This window comes from Lolium perenne, chromosome 3 (assembly GCF_019359855.2).
Source record: "Lolium perenne isolate Kyuss_39 chromosome 3, Kyuss_2.0, whole genome shotgun sequence".
Taxonomy (NCBI): domain Eukaryota; kingdom Viridiplantae; phylum Streptophyta; class Magnoliopsida; order Poales; family Poaceae; genus Lolium; species Lolium perenne.
Window position 1 is genome coordinate 231,763,666 of NC_067246.2, and position 25,532 is coordinate 231,789,197.

The window sequence follows — 25,532 nt, forward strand, 5'->3', positions numbered from 1 at the left end:
TGCTACGTGCCAACAAAATTGTTTTAATGAAAAATTGACTTGTCCTATGGCGTGAGTAAAAAATACAAAAAATCAGTGCTATAAATAAGGCTTTTGACAAGACAAATTTTCTCTTCTATACATAGACCACAAAAACATTAGATTTTGGTGAAATTTGACAGACACATATATATTATGGAGATGTAAATGTAGAACTTTTTATCAATACTTTCTGGTACTTCAAAATATGTTTTTGTGGTACAGGGAACATATGCACCCGGGAGCCGAATTTAATTTCGGTGACAATCCGACAGGTTTGGAAGGGAAAGCTCCGCCAGATCCATGGGCATTTTTGCCTCTCCATTGCCTACCCGAGAAGATATCCATTGAAAGTAAAGCCCTCTATATCCCACCTACCAAAAGAATATCTAACTATCTATGTGTTGAATATAAATACACTGCCTAGTCTCTTTCCATCAGTTCGGACTTTTGGTTCAATTGGATAGTGCAGCAATCTTTCACGGTATCAGAGCCAAGAGGTCTCAAGTTCAAGACCCTGCTCACGCAGCTTTAAAAACAAAAGAAAAAAGATTCTACGGCCCACACCGAACCCACGCTAAGGACTAAAATAGCCTAGACGTGAGGGGGAGTGTTGAATATAAATACACTGCCTAGTCTCTTTCAATCAGTTCGGATTTTTGGTTCAATTGGCTAGTGAAGCAATCTTTCACTATGCATATACAATATCCATGGATCAAAGAAAACATGTAATAGCCGCGATGGTAGCAAATTTTTTTTTTGAAAAATGGCAATGATAACATTGCAAAAAAATCATTTCCCCAACCAACACAAAATTTAATTGTTTCATTCTCACATAATACAATAAGGTCTTTTCTAAACCCTTGGGTTTTCAAGAAGTGGGATTCGGACCAATTACATAATCTGTGCCACTGACATGTGAGTCCCACCAATTGGATGATTATCCAATGGATATCCTTGGTGAAAAATCTTTGTCCATGTTGAAGATGTGAGTCTGCTCCATGAAATTCATGGGAAGAACTATAGTCATGTCTAGCGGCACTGTTTTCAATGGATATGATTGCTAAGGTAAAAACTAGAAGATAAAATAGGTAAACAAAGCCAATGAACACGATCACTTGCCCAAAAATCTCAAATGGAAACCCAAGTTTCATGTAGCCTGACTTTTGAAACATTAGAAAACTTCATAGTTTACATTTAAAATATTCTGAAAAACTTAATACATGTACGGACGTCTAGTGCCTACATATAAGTTTCATCGAGTTATATTTTGATTTGTGACCTACATAAAAAAGACAAATGAGAGGACTAAAAATGAACTTTGTAATGTCTACCTACAGTCTAGAGCTGACATTTTTTCCGATTTTTCTGAATCCAAAATACAAAGCATTTTTTCAAAGATTTTGTATATTCAAAATACTCAGATTGTTTGAAACATATAAATATGATTTCCCTTTTTTTAAAATAAAGGGTTCTTGCTTAGCTCGGGAACCATACGTCGGAGCAGAATGCCCCTCTTGCTGGATTGAATTAATCAGCGTTTTTCCTTCTCTGAGCACCGGGTACTTCCTCACGGGTCCATGTTTTTATATGTTAAATGCACATAGTTCTTCTGCAGTTTCTACACGTTTATATTCTGATCAATAACAAATCAAAGGCATTATCTGGTTTAAAAAGTTAAATGCACATAGTTCTTCTGCAGTTTCTACACGTTTATATTCTGATCAATAACAAATCAAAGGCATTATCTGGTTTAAAAATAACCAAATGCACCAGATCCATGCACATTGCTCAGCTGATATCGGTCTGCTTTAGCACAGTGTGGTCTGCTTACCAAACTGTGACAGTTGAACTCTCTGATGTTTTCACCGGTCCTGGTTGACAGTTAAGGGACATGCTAATCTAAAAATTTTGGCAAAAGAGACCACCATCTCCAATTCATTGACAAAAAGGACCACCTGTGAATGCAAATGACAAAAATGACCACCTTGGCTGTGACGGCAGTGCCTCCATACAACACGTGGCGACATGCCGCCGGAGAGAGAGGCGGCACTGCCTGCCGTCCCACACACTGGCGGAACGTTCGGTCGCCGTCCATCGCAGTTCGTCGCCCTCAGCGCCCATGGGCCATGCCGCCCCACGCACCGACGGCAGGCTGATGTAGCAGCTGGCTGCGGGCCATGCCGCCCTCGTCTCCGCGGCAGGAGGTAGTGTTTATTTTCCAGCGGGTTGAAAATCGTACGTATACGTGCAAAGAGCTATGCTAGCTACCAAATTTATTTTTGCACCGGATCGATCAGATACATGTATGCAATCTCTAAGGTCATCTCCAACGGGGCGAAGAGCGTCAGTTTGCGTCCGTCGGGCCTAAAAATGCGTCTAGTACCGCTTTCGGTGGGGGATGCAAAGTGATATGGCCGTCCGCAGCGACGCAAACCTGACCCAAATATGCGTCTCGGATGCGTCTCTGGTCACTGCGCGGACGCGCAAAGTGTCCGCTCGCGTCTGGTGGACGTTTTGTCTGGCCTGCCTGGCAGTGACCCAACGTCGATGCGTCTTCTCAGCGGCGCTAATACTGGCGCCGATGCATCGCTTCGGTAGTCTGCAGCCGCGTAAATGGCGATGTCTCGCGTGGCGCGCTGCCTTCGCCTACCCCTGCGCACGAAGTTAATGGCGATGCCACGCGTGGCATCGGCCGTTGCCTTGCCTCCGACCTATATAAACAGGGGTGCGGGCATCTCATCTCCTCCTCGCTAAACCCTAGCCGCTGCACAACCTCCACCGTAGCGCCGCTGCCGCTCAGCCTCCACCGGAGCCACCATGAGCAGCGCCGGCCGCGGCAAGGTGCCGCGCCTCCGCCTCCACCTCCCACTCCACATTCCCCGGCCACGAGCTCCGACGAGGATTTCGACGACGACAACACGGACGACCTCCTCGACACGGTCAGGGACGCCAAGGCCCTGGCTGAAGTGGAGAAGGGAGCAGAGGAGGAGCGGGCGGCCCACACGGCGTTCGACGCCGAGATGGAACGCGCGGGAAAGTTCCCGCGCGCACCAATGTTCTCGCGCGCGCGAAAAGCCCTTGGGCGCGCGCTCGCGTCCAAGTTTCCCGCCAGGCCGCTGGCTATAAAAGACGGCGGCGGCCAGAGACCGCATCACACCCTCTCCACCGTCCTCTCCCCCTCCACCTTCTCCGGCGCCATGCCGCGCACCCTGCAGGCCACGTGGGCCAAGCTCTCATAGCGAAATCGTATCATATGTACATCTCACATGAGACGTCGTTTCACTTAAGAGTTAAGGGACTGCAAAATTGTTTTCACTGACCAATTTTTTTGCTAAATTAATTCACCTTCACCTAGTGGAACGCTTTCATATTTTTCGGTATGATTAACTAGCCAGTTAGGCCTGCCGGCCCTAATTTTGTTGGAACACATTACGTTCAAAACTCGCGAAGGACTTACTCATTGCGAATATATTTCTCAAGAAAGTTAAGGATCACTTTTCCCAAACAATAACTATTTTGAAGGTAATGTAGCTAGATATGGTTATGTCGGTTTCAGAAATTACACACACCACGGAACTCACTGAAATCTCTACTATTTCGATTTGCATTGCAACCAAAATTTTCACTTGAAATTGACTGAAAAATCCAACAAAAATCCCGAGGGATTTTGAACTTATTTGAACTCGTGTGTACGCACAGAAATGATAGAAATATTCTGAACACAAAGAAAAATGTTAGAGTATCTCCACCGGCGCGCCCCGTAGCGGCTCCAATAGCGTTTTGGGGGTCGGCGTGGTTTTTGGGTTCGCACCGGTGCGCCATAAAAGACGCTGGTTAGTTTTCGAGCCCAATAGAAGCGCCGACAACCCCGTACCGGCCTCTTCATAGAGGGCGCGCCGACGCCTCGCGGCACGTCAGAAACCGCTCGTGGGCTCCGCCTGGCAGCCAGACTCACCGCTTTTCCCACCTCCCACCCACGCTCGAGCCGACTCCCACCCCTCTAGATCGCCACCGTCGCCGTCGCGCCCATGCTTGCAATAGACACCTCCGCATGTCCAGGAACCGCCGTCCATCGACACGGCCGCCACCCCTCGACCGACGACCGTTGTTTCGTCCGGAACAGAGCTCGCCACCACCCCCGCACAACCACCCCGCCCACAAGGTATTCATCGGATTGCCGCGATGGAAAGCAATGACGAGATGATGGTGCAGCTGTCCACGGAGGAGCAGAACGCTGAGGCTGTCCGGCGACAACAACAATAGCTGATTCTGACAAGCTTGCTCCGCGCTCGCCAGCCTTTGTTCGCCGCGCGGCTACTCAAAGCTAGGCAAGAGGAGGAACATCAACCGGCATCGTCAAGCCGACATAACGCTGCTTGACGTCGACTACTTCACCGACGATGCGACTCATTCCCCATAGGAATTTTGGTGGCGGTTTAAGATGAACAAGGATCTGTTCATAAAGATTGTCTACGGTGTCACATAGTACGACAACTACTTCATGGACAAGAAAGATTGCACAGGTTTGTGGGGCTTCACCTTAATCCAGAAGTGCACTGCTGCAATGCGCTGTCTTGCTTACGGAGCTCCTCCAGATACAGTCAATGACTACCTACAGATGACAGAGTCGACATGTTCACAGACTCTCTACAGGTTTTGCCGAGCCGTCATAGCAGTGTTTGGTAAAGACTATTTGAGAGCACCAAGGGCAGATGATACAGCTCAGATCCTGAAAAATAATGCAGCACGGGGATTTCCTGGGATGCTCGGAAGCATTGACTATATGTATTGGGGCCGGAAGAATTGCCCTTTTTCTTGGCAGGGTATCTACAAGGGGCATACTGTTGAGTGAAGTGTCATTCTAGAGGCGGTGGCAGACCATGACCTCTGGATTTGGCGAACTTTTTTTTGGCATGGCAGAAACAAACAATGATATCAACGTGCTGCAGCGCTCTCCGGTGTTTTCCAGGCTAACTGAGGGACAAGCTTCTGCCGTGAACTTTGAGGTAAATGGTCACCCATACAACAAGAGGTACTATCTAGATGATGGTATCTACCCGATGTGTGCTACAGTTCTGAAGACAATCCCGTCTCCAACTACGGAGATGGATGCTTGTTTTGCAACATGCTAGGAAGTAGCTCGCAAGGATGTTAAGCGTGCTTTTGGGATGCTTCAGCAGCGCTTGTCAGGTATCCTGCTCTCACTTGGTCCGAGTCTCAGATGTGGGAGGTGATGAACACCTGTGTGATCATGCACAAGATGATCATTGAGAGCAAGCGCGACCAACCTGTGCATGATGATCAACCATTTGATTATCAAGAGCCTCTTGCTGAGGTAGAGCATGTACCCCAGAAATTTGGCGCTTTCCTTCACATGCATCATGAAATCCGAGATGCAGGTGTTAATGCTCAACTTCAGATGGATCTAGCTACGCATTTATGGACGGGGATAGGAGCTGCCAACAATGCATGATTTGATTTCTATTTGTTTGATTGTATGAATAATTTAATTTTTATTTGTTTGATTGTATGAATAATTTAATTTCTATTTGTGTGATTATATGAATAATTAAATATAGTATGAATAAAATGTGATTGATACGTTGTTTCAAAATATTGTAAAAAGAAAAAATGTTTTAGTGGCCGTCGTATGGGGTACGACGCCGGTGTGGAAACAACATTTCAAAATAGAGGATGCAGTGTCGGCGTCCCCATACAGCAGTGTCGGCGTCTCTACCGGCGCCTATTTAGGGAGCGCCGGTGGAGATGCTCTTACTATATTGTTGCTGAAACTTCCACTAATATTAACTATACATATATACCATGTGTCCTCGTCATGGGCTCATGGCTTTGTCACAACTGTTATCTCCCGGCCAGATACATGCATAGTCCAGAACCTCTTTTGCATAGTTGCTTTTGCTTTTTTTGTCTTTTTTTTTTCCTTTTGCGTATTCTATATATTCTTGAAAAGGACTGCAAAGCTCTCCTAGTATACGCCCTTAACTGCTTTAGAGGACACTTCCAAAGGGAGGAAGGAAAGAATGCTGTCAAATCAAATATTCAATCATCACAGGATCGATCGAATGAAATTTAAAAATACAATAATCTGCATCAGCCAACAATCTGATCCTGAGATAAAGAAAGAGGCTACATTATTTTTTACCTGAACTAAGGTGGGCTTACGCCGGCCTGAACTTTCATATCAACACCACAAACAGTTACAGGGGTTCATTACAAGGTTTTAGAGTGAGGAGAGGAGAAACAGAGGACCATCAAGGTGGGTCAAAGGTGTTACACCAAGAATTAAGGAGGGAGGCGGAGGAAGGATCGCTACAACGGTTCGCCCAAAGCCGAATATCTTCGAGACATCTGCGGAAGACGATGGTCAGGTCCTTATCGACGGCATTTGAAGACAAGCCCATTCCTTCGCTTCCATATTCCATGCAATATTGCAATGGCGGTGCAGACTGTGGCTTCCACCAGGTTGCGGCACCTAGAATTGCAAACAACACCAATGCCTGGTGAAGAGCTATCCTGGTCATATTGTTGGCGAAGAAGAGACCCCAGAGCTCACGGGCTCTCGTGCAGCGAACAAGAAAGAGGCTAGATCGTGGTTCACATGCTTCGATTTCGGTGATTTCGTCATGCTGAGGTGTTAGAATATTTTCCACGTTTCCTGCTTGCCCGCTTAGCATATTAGACGAAATTGTGTGCATATGCACTTGACGTGAGTAGCTACAAATCCGCATGAATACTAGAAACAGTGTAACACAGCTCATTTTTCCTGATGAAATGGGGTCAGGCATGTAAATCCTCAAGCGTATCTTCCACCAAAATAGCGTTTCTTTTTCTTACCGAAACATAACACTGACCGGAAGATAAAAGAAGAAGGTTCTGCACAGGAGCAATAACATATGAGCTTTTTGGTGGATGGGAGGATGATACAGTATTTTTTCAATATAATGCATGATAGATTATTACACCTTGGATTCTTGGTCTTGATTGTGATTAAGCATGTGTCGTCTTCTTGTCATTATGACCTAGCTCCACACAGAATTATGCTCTCCGTTTATTTGTTATTTTCATTACTGTACCCCACAAGAAGCCCGTCATTTCAGAAGTTAAGATACAGCATGAGCATTTGGGATGCAGTAATAATCCCTTGAATCACACAAAAGAGAATCTTAACAATGGATTAAAAGAGCAGATATTGTACGTGTCACTTCACATAGTACATATAACTCATCCTCGAAAAAAAACATAGTACATATGATAAGGATATAATAAACCAACAAAAGTAATAAGAATCTAAAGTATATCCACGAGTTTCCTTGCCTATTGGTCGATCGCCGGTACGCTTTCCTCGCCGTCAAACTACATTATGATGACTAGTGAAATCTGCCCGCCACTACGATTACTTGTTTGCTTCAGAGTTTCAGGCAGAGATGCAGCTAAGAGATCTGGGCACCAGTTTTTAGGCCACCCGGAAGGAAGAATCTATGCTTTCTTGCTGATGTAGGCAGAGGGCCCTCCATTACTTCCTGTTGGCTTTGCTTTCAGTAGTGGAGTACCAAATGGCAGAGTCAGCAAGATCGCCAGTGAGTTTCTAACATTTGAGTCAAATCGGTGTGAGCCCTGTTGGTTTCTTCCAATTTTAAAGCGATCTTACGCTCTCCTACAACTATTTTTTTGGAATTCTAAAGCAAATGATGGGTTGAGATCCATGCAGAATCTAGATCGAATTTTGCATCTAATCACTGCTTCGCTTGTTGGATTGGCACGAGAAAGTGCTTTAAGCGTCGAATCTAAAAGATGATTTATCTCGACATACTTGACTCTTTATTTATCTAGTATTTATTTATGTTACGAGAAGGAATACCGCCTGGCAAAATGGAGCATCTTGTGTTGTCCAAAAGACTTGGGTGGTTTAGGCATCTATCCTGTTAAGAATACTTTGAAGTTGAGGTAGCAATTTCTTCGCTTTGCAATACTTTCATAATTAAATGGTGGTCTATAATCTTAGAGAACCAAAGTATTTTTATTTGTCAAACAATGATCTAGGATAATGCAATAATAACATTTGATCCAGTGGACTAGGGACTTTTGGAGAAAGCAATCGACAAAATGGGGCTTTAATTAGTTGGATTCATTGATCATGCAATGCGTGGGCTCATTTATCTATTTAGTCAATGTGATATCCTGCCAGTGCTCAATAGGATTGATAGGATACTTATATCAACAAGTTGTACTTTTCCGGAAGCTCATTCCCAAAGAACCCTTAGGTTAAGCGTGCTTGGTCCGGAGCGATTTGAGAGGGTGACCGATCGGGAAGTTCTTTCCGGGTACTCATGAGTGAGGACAAAGTGCGCAGATAAGACTAGTGTTGATCTGTTGGGCTAGTCTAGATATCCTAGAGAGCTGCCAAGGGTAACAGGCCCGAGCCCGGAGTGGCCGGGGTGTTACATTTGGTATCAGAGCCGACCTTCGCGGTTACACGGGTGTGTGCGGATCAGGGGTTCAGGCATTTGGTGCATGGCTGGTGTGGTCTGTCGTGGCACACGGCATGGCACATGTGCCGACACTGGACGCACAAACGTGTGCCAAGAGGGGAAGTTCCTGGCTTTCGGTTGATCGACGTCCTGGACGTCGATCTTCTAAGGAGGGATGAATGTGACATCCTAGCCAAGGCTCAATAGTGTTGATAGGATACTCATATGAATATGTTGCAACTACTTTTCCGGAAGCTCATTCCGGAAACCCTAGACCCTAGATAAGACTAGCTTTGGGCTCATTCCCAAAGAACTGTGAAGTTAAGCATGTTTGGCCTGGAGCGGTTTGAGGATAGGTGACCGGAGTGAGGACAAAGTGCGCAGATCCTAGAGAGCTGCCAGGGGCAACATGTCCAAGCCTGGAGTGGTCAGAGAATTGTCAGCACTCTAGTGGGCTTCGGCAAGGTGACATGTTTCACCTGCTTTTTTTCTTATTTGTTGTTGATGCCTTGTAGATTTCGATGCAACACACTACCCCAAGAGAAATGACTAGTACCCCTTAAGGTGGTGGATGGGAGGATGATGCGTACACTATTTTTCTCCAGTACTATTAGAGATCACACGCAAATTGCGAAAGATGTTTTGCACACCCTAAAAGGCGTATCATCTTGCTAAGATCATTGTCTGAAAGAAGCATGCAGAAAAGACAAGGCTATTCTTGGCATTATATAATATTTTATTTATTGAAATATTTAGTCCTTCCTGTGCCTGAAGATACAGTGCATAAAGGACGATATAAACACTTATGGAGAAGCTAAGTAAATGCCTAACCGATTATGGAGAATTACAACTTTTGGCATGCTTAAATCTAACGATCAAACTCTTCCCATATGTATCATAAGTCTGTTCAAATTACATGGTTCAGTTCCAGCATGCAGTCTCCAGTGACGGTTAAAACCCTAATCGGGGACAAAGTTGCCTCTAATATTCTATGTAAAATTCTAGATGAGAGGTACATTTTTTTCAAAATAAGAAAAATCAGACATTCTTTGTAATTAAAAAGTGGTTATGTGGATATCAACTTTCCGGATAGGTAATTCAATAAATTTTGCATCACACCATTCGTATGTGCGTGTGTGGGCACCGTGGGCACGTGTGCTTTTAGGATAATCCATCTTTTAGCTTTGCTGAATACTCTGTTTCCTTTTCCCCTTCCAAATTTTCTTGAAAAGAAAATCTCGAACAATCATGGTTCATGCATGGCATGCAGTATGTTGGTTCCTTTGGACTCTGGGATGAAGACTATGAAAAGCAAAAGATACAACAGATGTCGCCCAAACCAAGTTACGGAAAAAGAAAAACTCAATTGAGTTTCCCCGCTAATACATCGAAAGCCGCCATTTGTTGGATCTTTCAAAAAAAAGTTGAAAATTTAAAGGTTTCATCCTTCTCCCCTGACTTGTGAATCATCTTAGGGAGACCAAAGAAAATACTCAGCTGTACCTGACCACTGGTCCATTAATATTCTGTGCTAGAAATAATGTCAAATCCTCTCCTTGGAAACAATGTCACAAATCAGTCATGTTCAGTTCAAATATTTGCACCGTCTCATACAAACATAACATAAGGAGATCATTAAGGTTCCTTAGAATACAATGTCTCTCCAACGTAGTCCATTCCAATTTCCCAGCAAATTATCGAAAACAAAAATCCGTATAAAATATCAGGAAGGGTGTACTGTATTTTCCGCACGTTAACTGCATGGGCCTATCTGAATGTGATGTGTATCCCGTAGAGAATAAAGCGAGATAGGCTTGTGAACAAATAATGTACTTGTATGAGTCATGTTTCTTTACCAACCAAGGCTACCAGCACCAGCAACGAAACAGCAGCGTGCTAGCGCAAAAATCCGCAGACAAAACTCAAAAGGAGACCAACAAGTGTGTACACGATTACTATGTGCTAACCTCCACGGCATTAATCCGGGCGCCACCAGGGCCGTGGATAATCGAAGTGCTTCTGCTTTTTGTGATGCATTATGCAACATAGCAAGAAAAACCTCTGTGCAGATATTGCTTAGCCGTTCGGTGCAGAGGGAGTGTACCGGTGCAAAAAAAAATCGATAAAGAGAATATATTAATATCAAAAGATACCAATTACATTCAGTCTCTGCAACAACGCAATACCCTAATGACGGTATGGATGCACACAGCAAAAAAAAACTAAGAAACAAAAGTCCCGCTATAACATCTTAGGCTTAGCAACAACAATACAACCACCACCAAGACAACACCTGAAATATAGAATCTCCAAAAATGACACCTCCAAGAAGAAAACAGTGCACCAGCACCGTCGACGTCCGACCAAAGATCTTAGGTTTTCACCCTGAAGATAGTCTCCGCTCTCAAAACAATGCCTTCAACAAGACCATTGCCAGGCACAACCAGTTAAGGCCAGACCTTGGATTTTCACCCTGAAAGGTAGGACTCTGAACTTCACTTGTGCTGCCGCCCCCACTTCCATATGACTGCTGTGAAGCCCGGGACACCAAGCAAGTCCCTCAACAACGCGGAGACTTGAACCTCCCTTAGTTATTCCTCCGCTCCGGCCTTCATGTTATTCCCTTTATCTGACTGCATCATGGACCAAAACGTTTCTTGATGCTAACACAGACCAGAGCTTCGCGCCGCTCCCTCCAGAACCAATCGGCCGGAATCTTGGCTGGAATAAAAGCATGGGTGCGCACGATCGAATACCACCGATCCAGCCAACTCCAGGCAAAAAAAGCACTGTTACATTCGCCGGCGGCGCCTTCCGGAACTCAACTCTCCTGCTAGATCGAGAGGAGCAAACCTCAGGTAAGTCTTCATCTTCGTCCAAAAGAGACCCTAGGACCGCCGCCTTTATTCAGGTCGGGCCCCCACGCCGGCGACCATCCCAGGCTGGCCACAGTTGCGGCCGGAGACACCAAGTGCAGATCGCGTTGTCAGGAGACACCGCACACGCCCTGGCACCACCGCAGCCGATAGTCAGCCCTCCACCGGCGACATCAGCCATCGCCGGCTTCCACGCCTCTCCACCTCGCCGCCAGAACACGGTGACAGATCGAAAGACCCACCACCACCATCCGCAGGCCGACCATCTCCGGTGAAGAAGAGGGCAGCCTCCACCGTCGAACCCAAGGCTGCTGCCCCGGGCAACCTCGTGCCGCGGGAGGAGCCTGCTTGTGACGGTAAAGCACACGTCCGTTGGGAACCCCAAGAGGAAGGTATGATGAGTACAGCAGCGAGTTTTCCCTCAGTAAGAAACCAAGGTTATCGAACCAATAGGAGATGAAGATCACGTGAAGGTTGTTGGTGAAGGAGTGTAGTGTGGCGCAACACTAGGGATTCCGGCGCCAACGTGGAACCTGCACAACACAATCAAACTACTTTGCCCCAACTTAACAGTGAGGTTGTCAATCTCACCGGCTTGCTGAAACAAATGATTAAACGTATGGTGTGGAAAATAATGTTTGCTTGCAGAAAACAAAAGAGAACAATGATTGCAGTAGGTTGTATTTCAGATGTAAAAGAATGGACCGGGGTCCACAGTTCACTAGTGGTGTCTCTCCAATAAGATAAATAAATGCGGGGTAAACAAATTACAGTTGGGCAATTGACAAATAGAGAGGGCATAACAATGCACATACATATCATGATGACTACTACGAGATTTACTTAGGGCATTACGACAAAGAACATAGACCGCCATCTGATGGCGTGTAATTCACACGTTCGTTGGGAACCCCAAGAGGAAGGTATGATGCGCACAGCAGCAAGTTTTCCCTCAGAAAGAAACCAAGGTTTATCGAACCAGGAGGAGCCAAGAAGCACGTTGAAGGTTGATGGCGGCGGGATGTAGTGCGGCGCAACACCAGGGATTCCGGCGCCAACGTGGAACCTGCACAACACAACCAAAGTACTTTGCCCCAACGAAACAGTGAGGTTGTCAATCTCACCGGCTTGCTGTAACAAAGGATTAACCGTATTGTGTGGAAGATGATTGTTTGCAGAAAACAGTAGAACAAGTATTGCAGTAGATTGTATTTCAGTATAGAGAATTGGACCGGGGTCCACAGTTCACTAGAGGTGTCTCTCCCATAAGATAAACAGCATGTTGGGTGAACAAATTATAGTTGGGCAATTGACAAATAAAGAGGGCATGACCATGCACATACATATTATGATGAGTATAGTGAGATTTAATTGGGCATTACGACAAAGTACATAGACCGCTATCCAGCATGCATCTATGCCTAAAAAGTCCACCTTCAGGTTATCATCCGAACCCCCTTGATGTCTACGTTCCCCCTCCTTTCCTGTAGACAGTGTTGGGCCTCCAAGAGCAGAGGTTTGTAGAACAGCAGCAAGTTTTCCCTTAAGTGGATACCCAAGGTTTATCGAACTCAGGGAGGAAGAGGTCAAAGATATCCCTCTCATGCAACCCTGCAACCACAAAGCAAGAAGTCTCTTGTGTCCCCAACACACCTAATAGGTGCACTAGTTCGGCGAAGAGATAGTGAAATACAGATGGTATGAATATATATGAGCAGTAGCAACGGTGCCAGAAAATAGCTTGCGGGCGTGTAGTTGATGGTGGTAGTATTGCAGCAGTAGTAACACAAGAAACAAGAAACAAGCAGCGATAGCAGTATTTAGGAACAAGGCCTAGGGATTACACTTTCACTAGTGGACACTCTCAACATTGATCACATAACAGAATAGATAAATGCATACTCTACACTTTTGTTGGATGATGAACACATTGCGTAGGATTACACGAACCCTCAATGCCGGAGTTAACAAGCTCCACAATAATGCTCATGTTTAAGTAACCTTATAGTGTAAGATAGATCAACAGACTAAACCAAGTACTAACATAGCATGCACACTGTCACCTTCATGCATATGTAGGAGGAATAGATCACATCAATATTATCATAGCAATAGTTAACTTCGCAATCTACAAGAGATCATGATCATAGCATAAACCAAGTACTAACACGGTGCACACACTGTCACCTTTACACACGTGCAGGAGGAATAGAACTACTTTAATAACTTTGCTAGAGTAGCACATAGATAAATTGTGATACAAACTCATATGAATCTCAATCATGTAAAGCAGCTCATGAGATCATTGTATTGAAGTACATGGAGAGAGATTAACCACATAGCTACCAGTACAGCCCCGAGCCTCGATGGAGAACTACTCCCTCCTCATGGGAGCAACAGCGGTGATGAAGATGGCGGTGGAGATGGCAGCGGTGTCGATGGAGGAGCCTTCCGGGGGCACTTCCCCGCTCCGGCAGCGTGCCGGAACAGAGACTCCTGTCCCCCAGATCTTGGTGTCGCGATGGCGGCGGCTCTGGAAGGTTTCTGTGGTTTTCGCCAATCGTATCAGGGTTTTCGATCCAGGGGCTTTATATAGGCGAAGAGGCGGCGCAGGAGGGCTTCTGGGGGGCCCACACCATAGGGCGGCGCGGCCCCCCCTCTGGCCGCGCCAGGGTGTGGTGTGGGGCCCCCAGGGCTCCCCTCTGGCGGCTCTCGGGTGTTCTGGATGGTTCCAGGAAAAATAGGAACCTGGGCGTTGATTTCGTCCGATTCCGAGAATATTTCGTTACTAGGATTTCTGAAACCAAAAACAGCAGAAAATAGGAACTGGCACTTCGGCATCTTGTTAATAGGTTAGTTCCAGAAAATGCACGAATATGACATAAAGTGTGCATAAAACATGTAGATAACATCAATAATGTGGCATGGAACATAAGAAATTATCGATACGTCGGAGACGTATCAGCATCCCCAAGCTTAGTTCTGCTCGTCCCGAGCAGGTAAAACGATAACACAGATAATTTCTGGAGTGACATGCCATCATAAACTTGATCATACTATTTGTAAAGCATATGCAGTGAATGCAGCAATCCAAGACAATGGTAATGACATGAGTAAACAACTGAATCATAAAGCAAAGACTTTTCATGAATAGCACTTCAAGACAAGCATCAATTAAGTCTTGCATAAGAGTTAACTCATAAAGCAATAATTTAAAGTAAAGGCATTGAAGCAACACAAAAGAAGATTAAGTTTCAGCGGTTGCTTTCAACTTGTAACATGTATATCTCATGGATATTGTCAACATAGAGTAATATAATAGATGCAATAAGCAAGTATGTAGGAATCAATGCACAGTTCACACAAGTGTTTGCTTCTTGAGGTGGAGAGAAATAGGTGAACTGACTCAACATTGAAAAGTAAAAGAATGGTCCTCCATAGAGGAAAAGCATCGATTGCTATATTTGTGCTAGAGCTTTGATTTTGAAAACATGAAACAATTTTGTCAACGGTAGTAATAAAGCATATGTATCATGTAAATTATATCTTACAAGTTGCAAGCCTCATGCATAGTGTACTAATAGTGCCCGCACCTTGTCCTAATTAGCTTGGACTACCGGATCATCACAATGCACATGTTTTGACCAAGTGTCACAAAGGGGTACCTCTATGCCGCCTGTACAAAGGTCTAAGGAGAAAGCTCGCATTGGATTTCTCGCTATTGATTATTCTTCAACTTAGACATCCATACCGGGACAACATAGACAACAGATAATGGACTCCTCTTTTATGCATAAGCATGTAACAACAATTAATAATTTTCTCATTTGAGATTGAGGATATATGTCCAAAACTGAAACTTCCACCATGGATCATGGCTTTAGTTAGCGGCCCAATGTTCTTCTCTAACAATATGCATGCTTAACCATAGGGTGGTAGATCTCTCTTACTTCAGACAAGACGGACATGCATAGCAACTCACATGAAATTCAACAATGAATAGTTGATGGCGTCCCCAGTGAACATGGTTATCGCACAACAAGCAACTTAATAAGAGATAAAGTGCATAATTACATATTCAATACCACAATAGTTTTTAAGCTATTTGTCCCATGAGCTATATATTGCAAAGGTGAATGATGGAATTTTAAAGGTAGCACTCAAGCAATTTACTTTGGAATGGCGGAGAAATACCATGTAGTGGGTAGGTATGGTGGACACAAATGGCATAGTGGTTGGCTCAAGTATTTGGATGCATGAGAAGTATTCCCTCTCGATACAAGGTTTAGGCTAGCAAGGCTTATTTGAAACAAACACAAGGATGAACCGGTGCAGCAAAACTCACATAAAAGACATATTACAAGCATTATAAAACTATACATCGTCTTCCTTGTTGTTCAAACATCTTACTAGAAAATATCTAGACTCTAGAGAAACCAAATATGCAAACCAAATTTTAGCATGCTCTATGTATTTCTTCATTAATGGGTGCAAAGTATATGATGCAAGAGCTTAAACATGAGCACAACAATTGCCAAGTATCACATTACCCAAGACATTATAGCAATTACTACATGTATCATTTTCCAATTCCAACCATATAACAATTTAACGAAGAGAAAACTTCGCCATGAATATTATGAGCTAAGAACACATGTGTTCATACGAACCAGCGGAGCGTGTCTCTCTCCCACACAAGCATGATGTAATCCAATTTATTCAAACACAAACAAAAACAAAAACAAACCGACGCTCCAAGAAAAGCACATAAGATGTGATGGAATAAAAATATAGTTTCAGGGGAGGAACCTGATAATTTGTCGATGAAGAAGGGGATGCCTTGGGCATCCCCAAGCTTAGACGCTTGAGTCTTCTTGATATATGCAGGGGTGAACCACCGGGGCATCCCCAAGCTTAGAGCTTTCACTCTCCTTGATCATGTTGCATCATACTCCTCTCTTGATCCTTGAAAACTTCCTCCACACCAAACTCGAAACAACTCATTAGAGGGTTAGTGCACAATATAAATTGACATATTCAGAGGTGACACAATCATTCTTAACACTTCTGGACATTGCATAATGCTACTGGACATTAATGGATCAAAGAAATTCATCCAACATAGCGAAAGAGGCAATGCGAAATAAAAGGCAGAATGTGTCAAAACAGAACAGTTCGTATTGACGAATTTTAAAATGGCACCAGACTTGCTCAAATGAAAATGCTCAAATTGAATGAAAGTTGCGTACATATCTGAGGATTATGCACGTAAATTGGCTTAATTTTCTGAGTTACCTACAGGGAGGTGGACCCAGATTCGTGACAGCAAAGAAATCTGGAACTGTGCAGTAATCCAAATCTAGTACTTACTTTTCTATCAACGGCTTAACTTGGCACAACAAAACACAAAACTAAGATAAGGAGAGGTTGCTACAGTAGTAAACAACTTCCAAGACACAAATATAAAACAAAGTACTGTAGCAAAATAACACATGGGTTATCTTCCAAGAAGTTCTTTTCTTTATAGCCATTAAGATGGGCTCAGCAGTTTTAATGATGCACTCATAAGAAATAGTAGTTGAAGCAAAAGAGAGCATCAAGAGGCAAATTAGAAACACATTTAAGTCTAACATGCTTCCTATGCAAAGGAATCTTGTACACAAACAAGTTCATGAAGAGCAAAGTAACAAGCATAGGAAGATAAAACAAGTGTAGCTTCAAAAATTTCAGCACATAGAGAGGTGTTTTAGTAACATGAAAATTTTTGCAACCATATTTTCCTCTCTCATAATAACTTTCAGTAGCATCATGAGCAAACTCAATAATATAACTATCACATAAAGCATTCTTATCATGAGTCTCATGCATAAAATTATTACTCTCCACATAAGCATAATCAATTTTATTAGTTGTAGTGGGAGCAAATTCAACAAAGTAGCTATCATTATTATTCTCATCATCAAATATAGGAGGCATATTGTAATCATAATCAAATTCACTCTCCATAGTAGGTGGCACCAAAAGACCACTATTATTATAATCATCATAAATAGGAGGTAAAGAATCATCAAAGTAAATTTCCTCCTCAATTCTTGGGGGACTAAAAATATCATGCTCATCAAAGCCAGCTTCCCCAAGCTTAGAATTTTCCATATCATTAGCAACAATGGTATTCAAAGTGTTCATACTAACATGTTTCATGGGTTTTTTAATTTTCGCATTAAACCATTCATGTCTTGACTCAGGAAATAGAATAAAAAGCTCACAGATGTTTTCCATTATGCCTTACTAGTGTAAACAAGAAACAAAAAGATGCAATTGCAGGATCTAAAGGAAATAGCTTCGAGCACAAACACAATGGCGCCAGAAAAGTACTTTACCTGGAACCGAAGTATGAGTGCCTTTTACCTTTCCTCCCCGGCAACGGCGCCAGAAAAGTGCTTGATGTCTACGTTCCCCCTCCTTTCCTGTAGACAGTGTTGGGCCTCCAAGAGCAGAGGTTTGTAGAACAGCAGCAAGTTTTCCCTTAAGTGGATACCCAAGGTTTATCGAACTCAGGGAGGAAGAGGTCAAAGATATCCCTCTCATGCAACCCTGCAACCACAAAGCAAGAAGTCTCTTGTGTCCCCAACACACCTAATAGGTGCACTAGTTCGGCGAAGAGATAGTGAAATACAGATGGTATGAATATATATGAGCAGTAGCAACGGTGCCAGAAAATAGCTTGCGGGCGTGTAGTTGATGGTGGTAGTATTGCAGCAGTAGTAACACAGTAAAACAGTAAACAAGCAGCGATAGCAGTATTTAGGAACAAGGCCTAGGGATTACACTTTCACTAGTGGACACTCTCAACATTGATCACATAACAGAATAGATAAATGCATACTCTACACTTTTGTTGGATGATGAACACATTGCGTAGGATTACACGAACCCTCAATGCCGGAGTTAACAAGCTCCACAATAATGCTCATGTTTAAGTAACCTTATAGTGTAAGATAGATCAACAGACTAAACCAAGTACTAACATAGCATGCACACTGTCACCTTCATGCATATGTAGGAGGAATAGATCACATCAATATTATCATAGCAATAGTTAACTTCGCAATCTACAAGAGATCATGATCATAGCACACACTGTCACCTTTACACACGTGCAGGAGGAATAGAACTACTTTAATAACTTTGCTAGAGTAGCACATAGATAAATTGTGATACAAACTCATATGAATCTCAATCATGTAAAGCAGCTCATGAGATCATTGTATTGAAGTACATGGAGAGAGATTAACCACATAGCTACCGGTACAGCCCCGAGCCTCGATGGAGAACTACTCCCTCCTCATGGGAGCAGCAGCGGTGATGAAGATGGCGGTGGAGATGGCAGCGGTGTCGATGGAGGAGCCTTCCGGGGGCACTTCCCCACTCCGGCAGCGTGCCGGAACAGAGACTCCTGTCCCCCAGATCTTGGCGTCGCGATGGCGGCGGCTCTGGAAGGTTTCTGTGGTTTTCGCCAATCGTATCAGGGTTTTCGATCCAGGGGCTTTATATAGGCGAAGAGGCGGCGCAGGAGGGCTTCTGGGGGGCCCACACCATAGGGCGGCGTGGCCCCCCCTCTGGCCGCGCCAGGGTGTGGTGTGGGGCCCCCAGGGCTCCCCTCTGGCGGCTCTCGGGTGTTCTGGATGGTTCCAGGAAAAATAGGAACCTGGGCGTTGATTTCGTCCGATTCCGAGAATATTTCGTTACTAGGATTTCTGAAACCAAAAACAGCAGAAAACAGGAACTGGCACTTCGGCATCTTGTTAATAGGTTAGTTCCAGAAAATGCACGAATATGACATAAAGTGTGCATAAAACATGTAGATAACATCAATAATGTGGCATGGAACATAAGAAATTATCGATACGTCGGAGACGTATCAGCATCCCCAAGCTTAGTTCTGCTCGTCCCGAGCAGGTAAAACGATAACACAGATAATTTCTGGAGTGACATGCCATCATAAACTTGATCATACTATTTGTAAAGCATATGCAGTGAATGCAGCAATCCAAGACAATGGTAATGACATGAGTAAACAACTGAATCATAAAGCAAAGACTTTTCATGAATAGCACTTCAAGACAAGCATCAATTAAGTCTTGCATAAGAGTTAACTCATAAAGTGTCGGGGGGAAGACCCCGGATAGGGCAATGGACGCGGAGCAGCCGGCTGGCCACTGGCCGGCTCGCGGCAAAGGCCGGCTGAGGAGCAGCCGGCTGGCGCCGTGGCCGGCTGGTCCGGAAGCCGGCTGGCTCTAGGTCCTAGTCGGCCTGGCTACGGCCACCAATGCTGTAGTTGGGCCGGCTTCTACAAGCCATATCCGACTGGGGTTTGTACCTCAGACCGACTCGAGGCTGGCGAGTCTTGCACTGGAAGGAACCGGGTAGGTGATCCGGGTTCCCAAAGTCCACGCTGACTCCATCTTCCGTAAAGCGCGGGGCACTGTGGAGCAATAGTGCCACGCGCCGGACAGGCCGTCAGGGCTTACGACGATCCGTACTGGCTACAGTGGCTGACGGCGACAGGGACACCTCCTCCATACCGCTGACCGTGGCAGCCGGATGGGACAGGCCACGATGCCTCAACCACTCCTGACGTCACCGCCTCGGGAAGGAGCGGAAGCCGGAGCCGGCCAAGCCGGCCAGTAAACTATAGGGTCTTATATGTAAAGTGCCGGTGCCTATATAAGCCGCACTACCCCCTCTCGTGCAGGGGATCGATCATTTATTGCTTTCACCCACCTACAGAGCTGCCCTGTGAGAGAGACCATAGTCTTCCTTAGCCTCTCAGGAGCAGCCGGACACAGCTCTAGGAGCACCATTGTACTGTGTGATCATCATATACACTCATAGCAGGAGTAGAGGTTTTACCTCCATCGGAGGGCCTCGAACCTGGGTACGTCGCCGTGTCGCTCGTGCCCATACCCGCATCCGGATACCGTCGTGAGATCCCTCAGGAACCACTTCGATTAGCCACCCTATGGCATATGCCGTGACGATACCACGACATTTGGCGCCCACCGTGGGGCCTTCAGCATCCTCGGCCGGTGTCTTCATCCGGACGGGCCTCACCACCACCACCGGCGAGCGAGTCGCTTCAGGCTTGATCTGGAGATTCGGCTCCCTCGACTGCGTCGCCGACAACGCTGCGCTGGCTGCTTCGCTGACCGGCCCTTCCCAGCCGGCGGCAGCGTCATCTCCTTCGGCGGCTTCGACGTCTACGTCGCCACCGTCGCACCGCCGCGCTACCCGCGGCAGGTGCTGCGCTGCGCTAGCCCTCCTCCGCGAGCCGGCAGCAGCGCTCCCGCCAGCCCCGCCGTCGTGCAAGTCATGATGGCTGGCGACGAGCTCCCCACCAAGAACCCGCGCATGCGCGGCCCCAACCTGGAGCGCAACATCGACCCCAACGCCTCCGGCTCGGGCCCGAAAGCGCCACCACCACCGTCCCGGCTGGATGCAGTCCGGGCAAAGCTGAGCACCCCGCTCACGCCTGGCGGAGACCCCACCGCCATCGAGGCGGACTTGGAGGCGCACCGCCAGCTCCTCCTCAAGCAAACCGAAGAACTGGCTGCTGCTAAGCGCCAGATGGAGATCACCCAGCGCGAGTACAACCGCGCCCACGGCCTCACCCCAGGCGGCGACGAGCCAAGCCGAGCTGGTCACATCCGCCGCAGGGGCCGCGACCTTGGCGCTGAGATCGCCCGCGACGGCGCTCCTTCGCCGGCTCCGTCCGCGGAGCTCCCCGTCTACAACACCCCCGACAAGAACGTGCGCGCGGCAGAAGCCGCCGCAGAAGAGCTGAACCGCCTCGAAGGCGAAGAGTTACGCCGCCAGACCTGGCGGGTGACTGAGCTGCTCAACGCAGCCAACAGGCAGATCGCCGACCCCAGGTATGTCAATGCCCCCAGAGCTTCTCACGCTCGTGGAGCTGCAGGCAACGACAGGGAAGGCGCCAGGGACACGGCCGAGTCCTCCTCCCCAGCACCAAGCCGGCGCCATGATTCCCGGGCCACGCACAGCTCGGGCCGGCCAAGCCACCAGCCGAGCGGCAGCAGCCGCAGCCGGCCCCCTCCAAGCCGGAACCAGGAGCAAGACTCCGGGCCCCGCCGTCATCACCGGCCGGCTCCAGAAGCAAGCGGCGCACGCCAGCCGGCACACTCCCGGCTGGGCCCGCGCATCGAGCCCGCTGACGCCCGAGACCGCCTCGACCGGCTGGTTCAATCCCGCATCGCGGAAGAAGAGGGGCCAGCCGGCCCAAAGTGCTTCGGGCCGCGGATCCTCAACGAGCCCATGGTCGATGGCTTCCAGCTCCCGCGCGACACCCCCAAGTACGACGGCACCGCCAAGCCGGAAGACTGGCTGCTGGACTACTCCACGGCAGTCGGCATCGCCAAGGGCAACAAGCGCTGGGCTGTGCGCTACTCCCCCCTCATGCTACTCGGCTCCGCCCGCACGTGGCTCAACAACCTGCCAGCCGGCAGCATAAACGGCTGGCTGGACTTCGAAGCCGCCTTCATCAGCAACTTCACCGGCACTTATCGCCGGCCGGGTCGCCCTCAACAGCTTGAGATGTGCAAGCAGGGCCCGGACAAGACGGATCGCGCGTACCTGACGCGCTGGTGCGAGATGCGCAACTCTTGCGAGGGCGTGCACGAGATGCAAGCCATCAGCTTCTTCATGGGCGGCTGCCGACCCAACACCATGCTGTGGCACAAGCTACGCCGCAGCGAGCCCAAGACGATGGCCGCCTTGATGGTCATCGCAGCATAAGTACGCGCCGGGCAGAGGAAGCCGGCAAGGCGCCGGCTGATGTTTCACCGGCCCCAGCAAGACGGGACAACAACAAGCCGGCCGAGGGCGCCTCGCACGGCAGCCGGCGGGACAACTACCGCGGCAAGCGTCACAGCGACCAGCCGGACCGTCGGTACGGCTCCGCCCACGTGGCCGCCGTGGCAGACAACGCGGCAGGCGGCAGCCGCCGCCAGAAACAAGACCGGCAGTGGAAGCCGAAGTACACCTTCGAGCAGATGCTCGACTCGCCATGCAAGTACCACAGCGGCAAGAACCCCTCCAACCACACCACCCGCGACTGCCACTTCATGAAGCGGCTGACAAGCGGTGAACCTCTACCGCCTCCACCCCCACCTCCACCAGCCGGCGGGCCGGGTGGCCAAGCCGGCGCAGAGAACGCCAACCTCGAGCACCACGAGGCTAACCAAGTGCACCATGCCGGCCGGTATCTGGCCGAAGATGCTACCTACATCATCTTCACCTCCGAGCCCGAGGACAGGACGAGCCAAGAGCGCCGTTCCCTCGAGGTCAACGCGGTCATACCGCCGGTCCCCCAGTACCTAAACTGGTCAGAGCAGGCCATCACTTTTGATCGCCGCGACACACCGGCTGTCCTGCCGAAGCCGGGCAGCTACGCCATGGTCCTCGACCCCACCATCGGCACAACCCGGCGCAGCGTGCGTTTCTCGCGCGTCCTCATCGACGGCGGCAGCAGCATCAACATCCTCTACCGCGACACCGCCCGCAAGCTGGGCATCCAGGAGGCCGAGTTGCGCCCCACCCCCACCGTCTTCCATGGCATCGTGCCAGGCCATTGCTGCCAGCCGATCGGCCGGATCACGCTGGAGGTGATGTTCGGGAAGCCGGACCACTTCCGCACCGAGAGAATCGAGTTCGAGGTGGTGGACCTCGTGAGTCCCTACCACGCGCTCCTGGGCAGGCCGGCCCTGACCAAGTTCATGGCGGTGCCCCACTATGGGTACCTGAAGATGAAGCTGCCTGGCCCCAAGGGGGTCATTACCGTAGCCGGCGATTATCGCCGCTCCATGGACTGCGCCACGCAGAGCTCCAAGATGGCCCAGACGCTGGTCATCGCCACCGAGAAGCAGCTCATCCACGACGCCGTCGCCCTCGCCAAAGCCGCGCAGACAGACATGCCGGCTGCGGGCAACCCGGCTGGGACGACTCACTTCCAGCCGGCCGACAACACCAAGAAGATCCTGCTGGACCCGGCGCAGCCGGACAAGTTCGTCACCATCGGTGCCGGCTTGAACAAGAAATAGGAAAGCGAGCTCACCAGCTTCCTCCGTGAGAATCGGGACATCTTCGCGTGGACTCCAAGAGACATGCCGGGTGTGCCGAGGGAGTTGGCTGAGCACCACCTCCACGTCCGGCCTGAAGCCAAGCCGGTGAAGCAGCCTCTCAGGCGCTTCGCCGAAGAACGAAGGAAGGCCATCGGTGAAGAAATCGCCCGGCTCCTAGCTGCCGGCTTCATCATGGAAGTGCTGCACCCGGACTGGTTGGCGAACCCGGTCCTGGTTTTGAAGAAGAACGGCTCCTGGCGCATGTGTATCGACTACACCAGCCTGAACAAGGCGTGCCCAAAGGATCCCTTCCCCCTGCCGCGCATAGATCAAGTCATAGACTCGACTGCCGGCTGTGAACTGTTGTCTTTCCTAGATGCCTATTCAGGCTACCACCAGATTCCTTTGAATCCGGCTGATCAAATAAAGACTTCGTTCATTACCCCGTACGGGGCTTATTGCTACACGACTATGCCGTTCGGCTTGAAAAATGCAGGCGCCACCTACCAAAGGTGCATGCAAAAATGCTTGCAGGATCAAATCGGCAGAAACGTTCACGCATATGTGGATGATGTCGTTGTAAAGACCAAGGAGACGACTACCCTCCTTGATGACCTGAGAGAAACCTTCACCAATCTGAGAAGATTCCGGATGAAGCTCAACCCGGCCAAGTGCACATTCGGCGTGCCGTCTGGCCAGCTCCTTGGCTACCTCGTCTCTCAGCGAGGGATCGAAGCCAACCCGGACAAGATCAGTGCCCTAGAGAAGATGGAACTGCCGCAGTGCCTCAAGGACGTCCAGAAGTTTGCTGGCTGCCTGGCCTCCTTGAGCCGCTTCGTCAGCCGGCTGGGGGAGAAGGCACTGCCCCTGTATCAACTAATGAAGAAGGCGGACAAATTCGTCTGGTCACCGCAGGCGGATGAGGCCTTCCGTGACTTGAAGCGCGTGCTCTCAACCGCGCCAATCCTTGCAACGCCGGGTTCAATGGAGCCGATGTTGTTGTACATCGCAGCCACCAACCGAGTGGTTAGCGTTGTCCTGGTGGTGGAGCGCAGAGAAGCCGGCAACAGGGAGCAGCTGGTCCAGCGCCCAGTCTATTACCTTAGCGAAGTGCTCTCCCAGTCGAAGCAAAACTACCCCCATTACCAGAAGGTCACCTACGGCGTCTACATGGCGGCCAAGAAGCTCAAGCACTACTTCCAAGAGCACCCCATCAGGGTGGTTGCCACAGCGCCCTTGGCAGAAATCATAGGCAGCAAGGATGCCAACGGCCGGGTTGCCAAGTGGGCCCTGGAGCTAGCCGCCCACACCATCCTCTACGAGCCACGCACAGCCATCAAGTCGCAGATCCTCGCGGACTTCTTCGTCGACTGGGCTGAGATGCAGTACCTGCCGCCTGTGCCGGATTCCACACATTGGAAGATGCACTTCGACGGCTCGAAGATGCGCAACGGCTTGGGAGCCGGCATCGTCATCACTTCTCCCAAGGGGGACCGGCTGGACTACGTCCTGCAGATCCACTTCGCCGCCTCCAACAATGTGGCGGAGTACGAAGCGCTCATTCATGGGCTGAAGCTGGCCAAGGAGATTGGCGTGCGTCGCATACTCTGCTTCGGCGACTCCGACTTGGTCATACAGCAAGCATCTGGCGACTGGGACGCGAAGGACGCCAACATGGCCTCGTACCGCTTCCATGTCCAGCAGCTATCCGGCTTCTTCGACGGCTGCGAATTCCACCATGTGCCACGAGCAAATAACGAAGCGGCTGATGCCTTATCCAAGATTGGCTCAACCCGGCAAGCCATTCCGCCGGGTGTCGCCTTGGCGGTTCTCAAGAAGCCGTCCATCATACCGTCACCGGACTCGGATTCAATATTCGTGCCGGCTGACCCGGGGCTGCTCAGCCGAACCCGGGGCTTCATCGCCCAAGTCGGGGCTAACAAGCCAAACCCGCCGGCTAGCATGCCGAACCCGGGGACTTCTCAGTCCAACCCGGGGGCTTCATCGCC

General features: G+C 48.5%; 1 protein-coding gene across 1 annotated transcript in view; it reads right to left on the reverse strand.

Annotated features, from left to right (window-relative positions):
• Nucleotides 1-505: 505 nt before the first annotated feature.
• The window catches only part of LOC139838113 (uncharacterized), a 28,603-nt gene continuing 3,576 nt past the window's right edge, over nucleotides 506-25,532 (reverse strand). Inside the window, exon 4 of the mRNA XM_071827465.1 lies at nucleotides 506-535. Coding sequence (XP_071683566.1) covers nucleotides 506-535 — 30 coding nt within the window. The remainder of the gene's footprint in view (nucleotides 536-25,532) is intronic.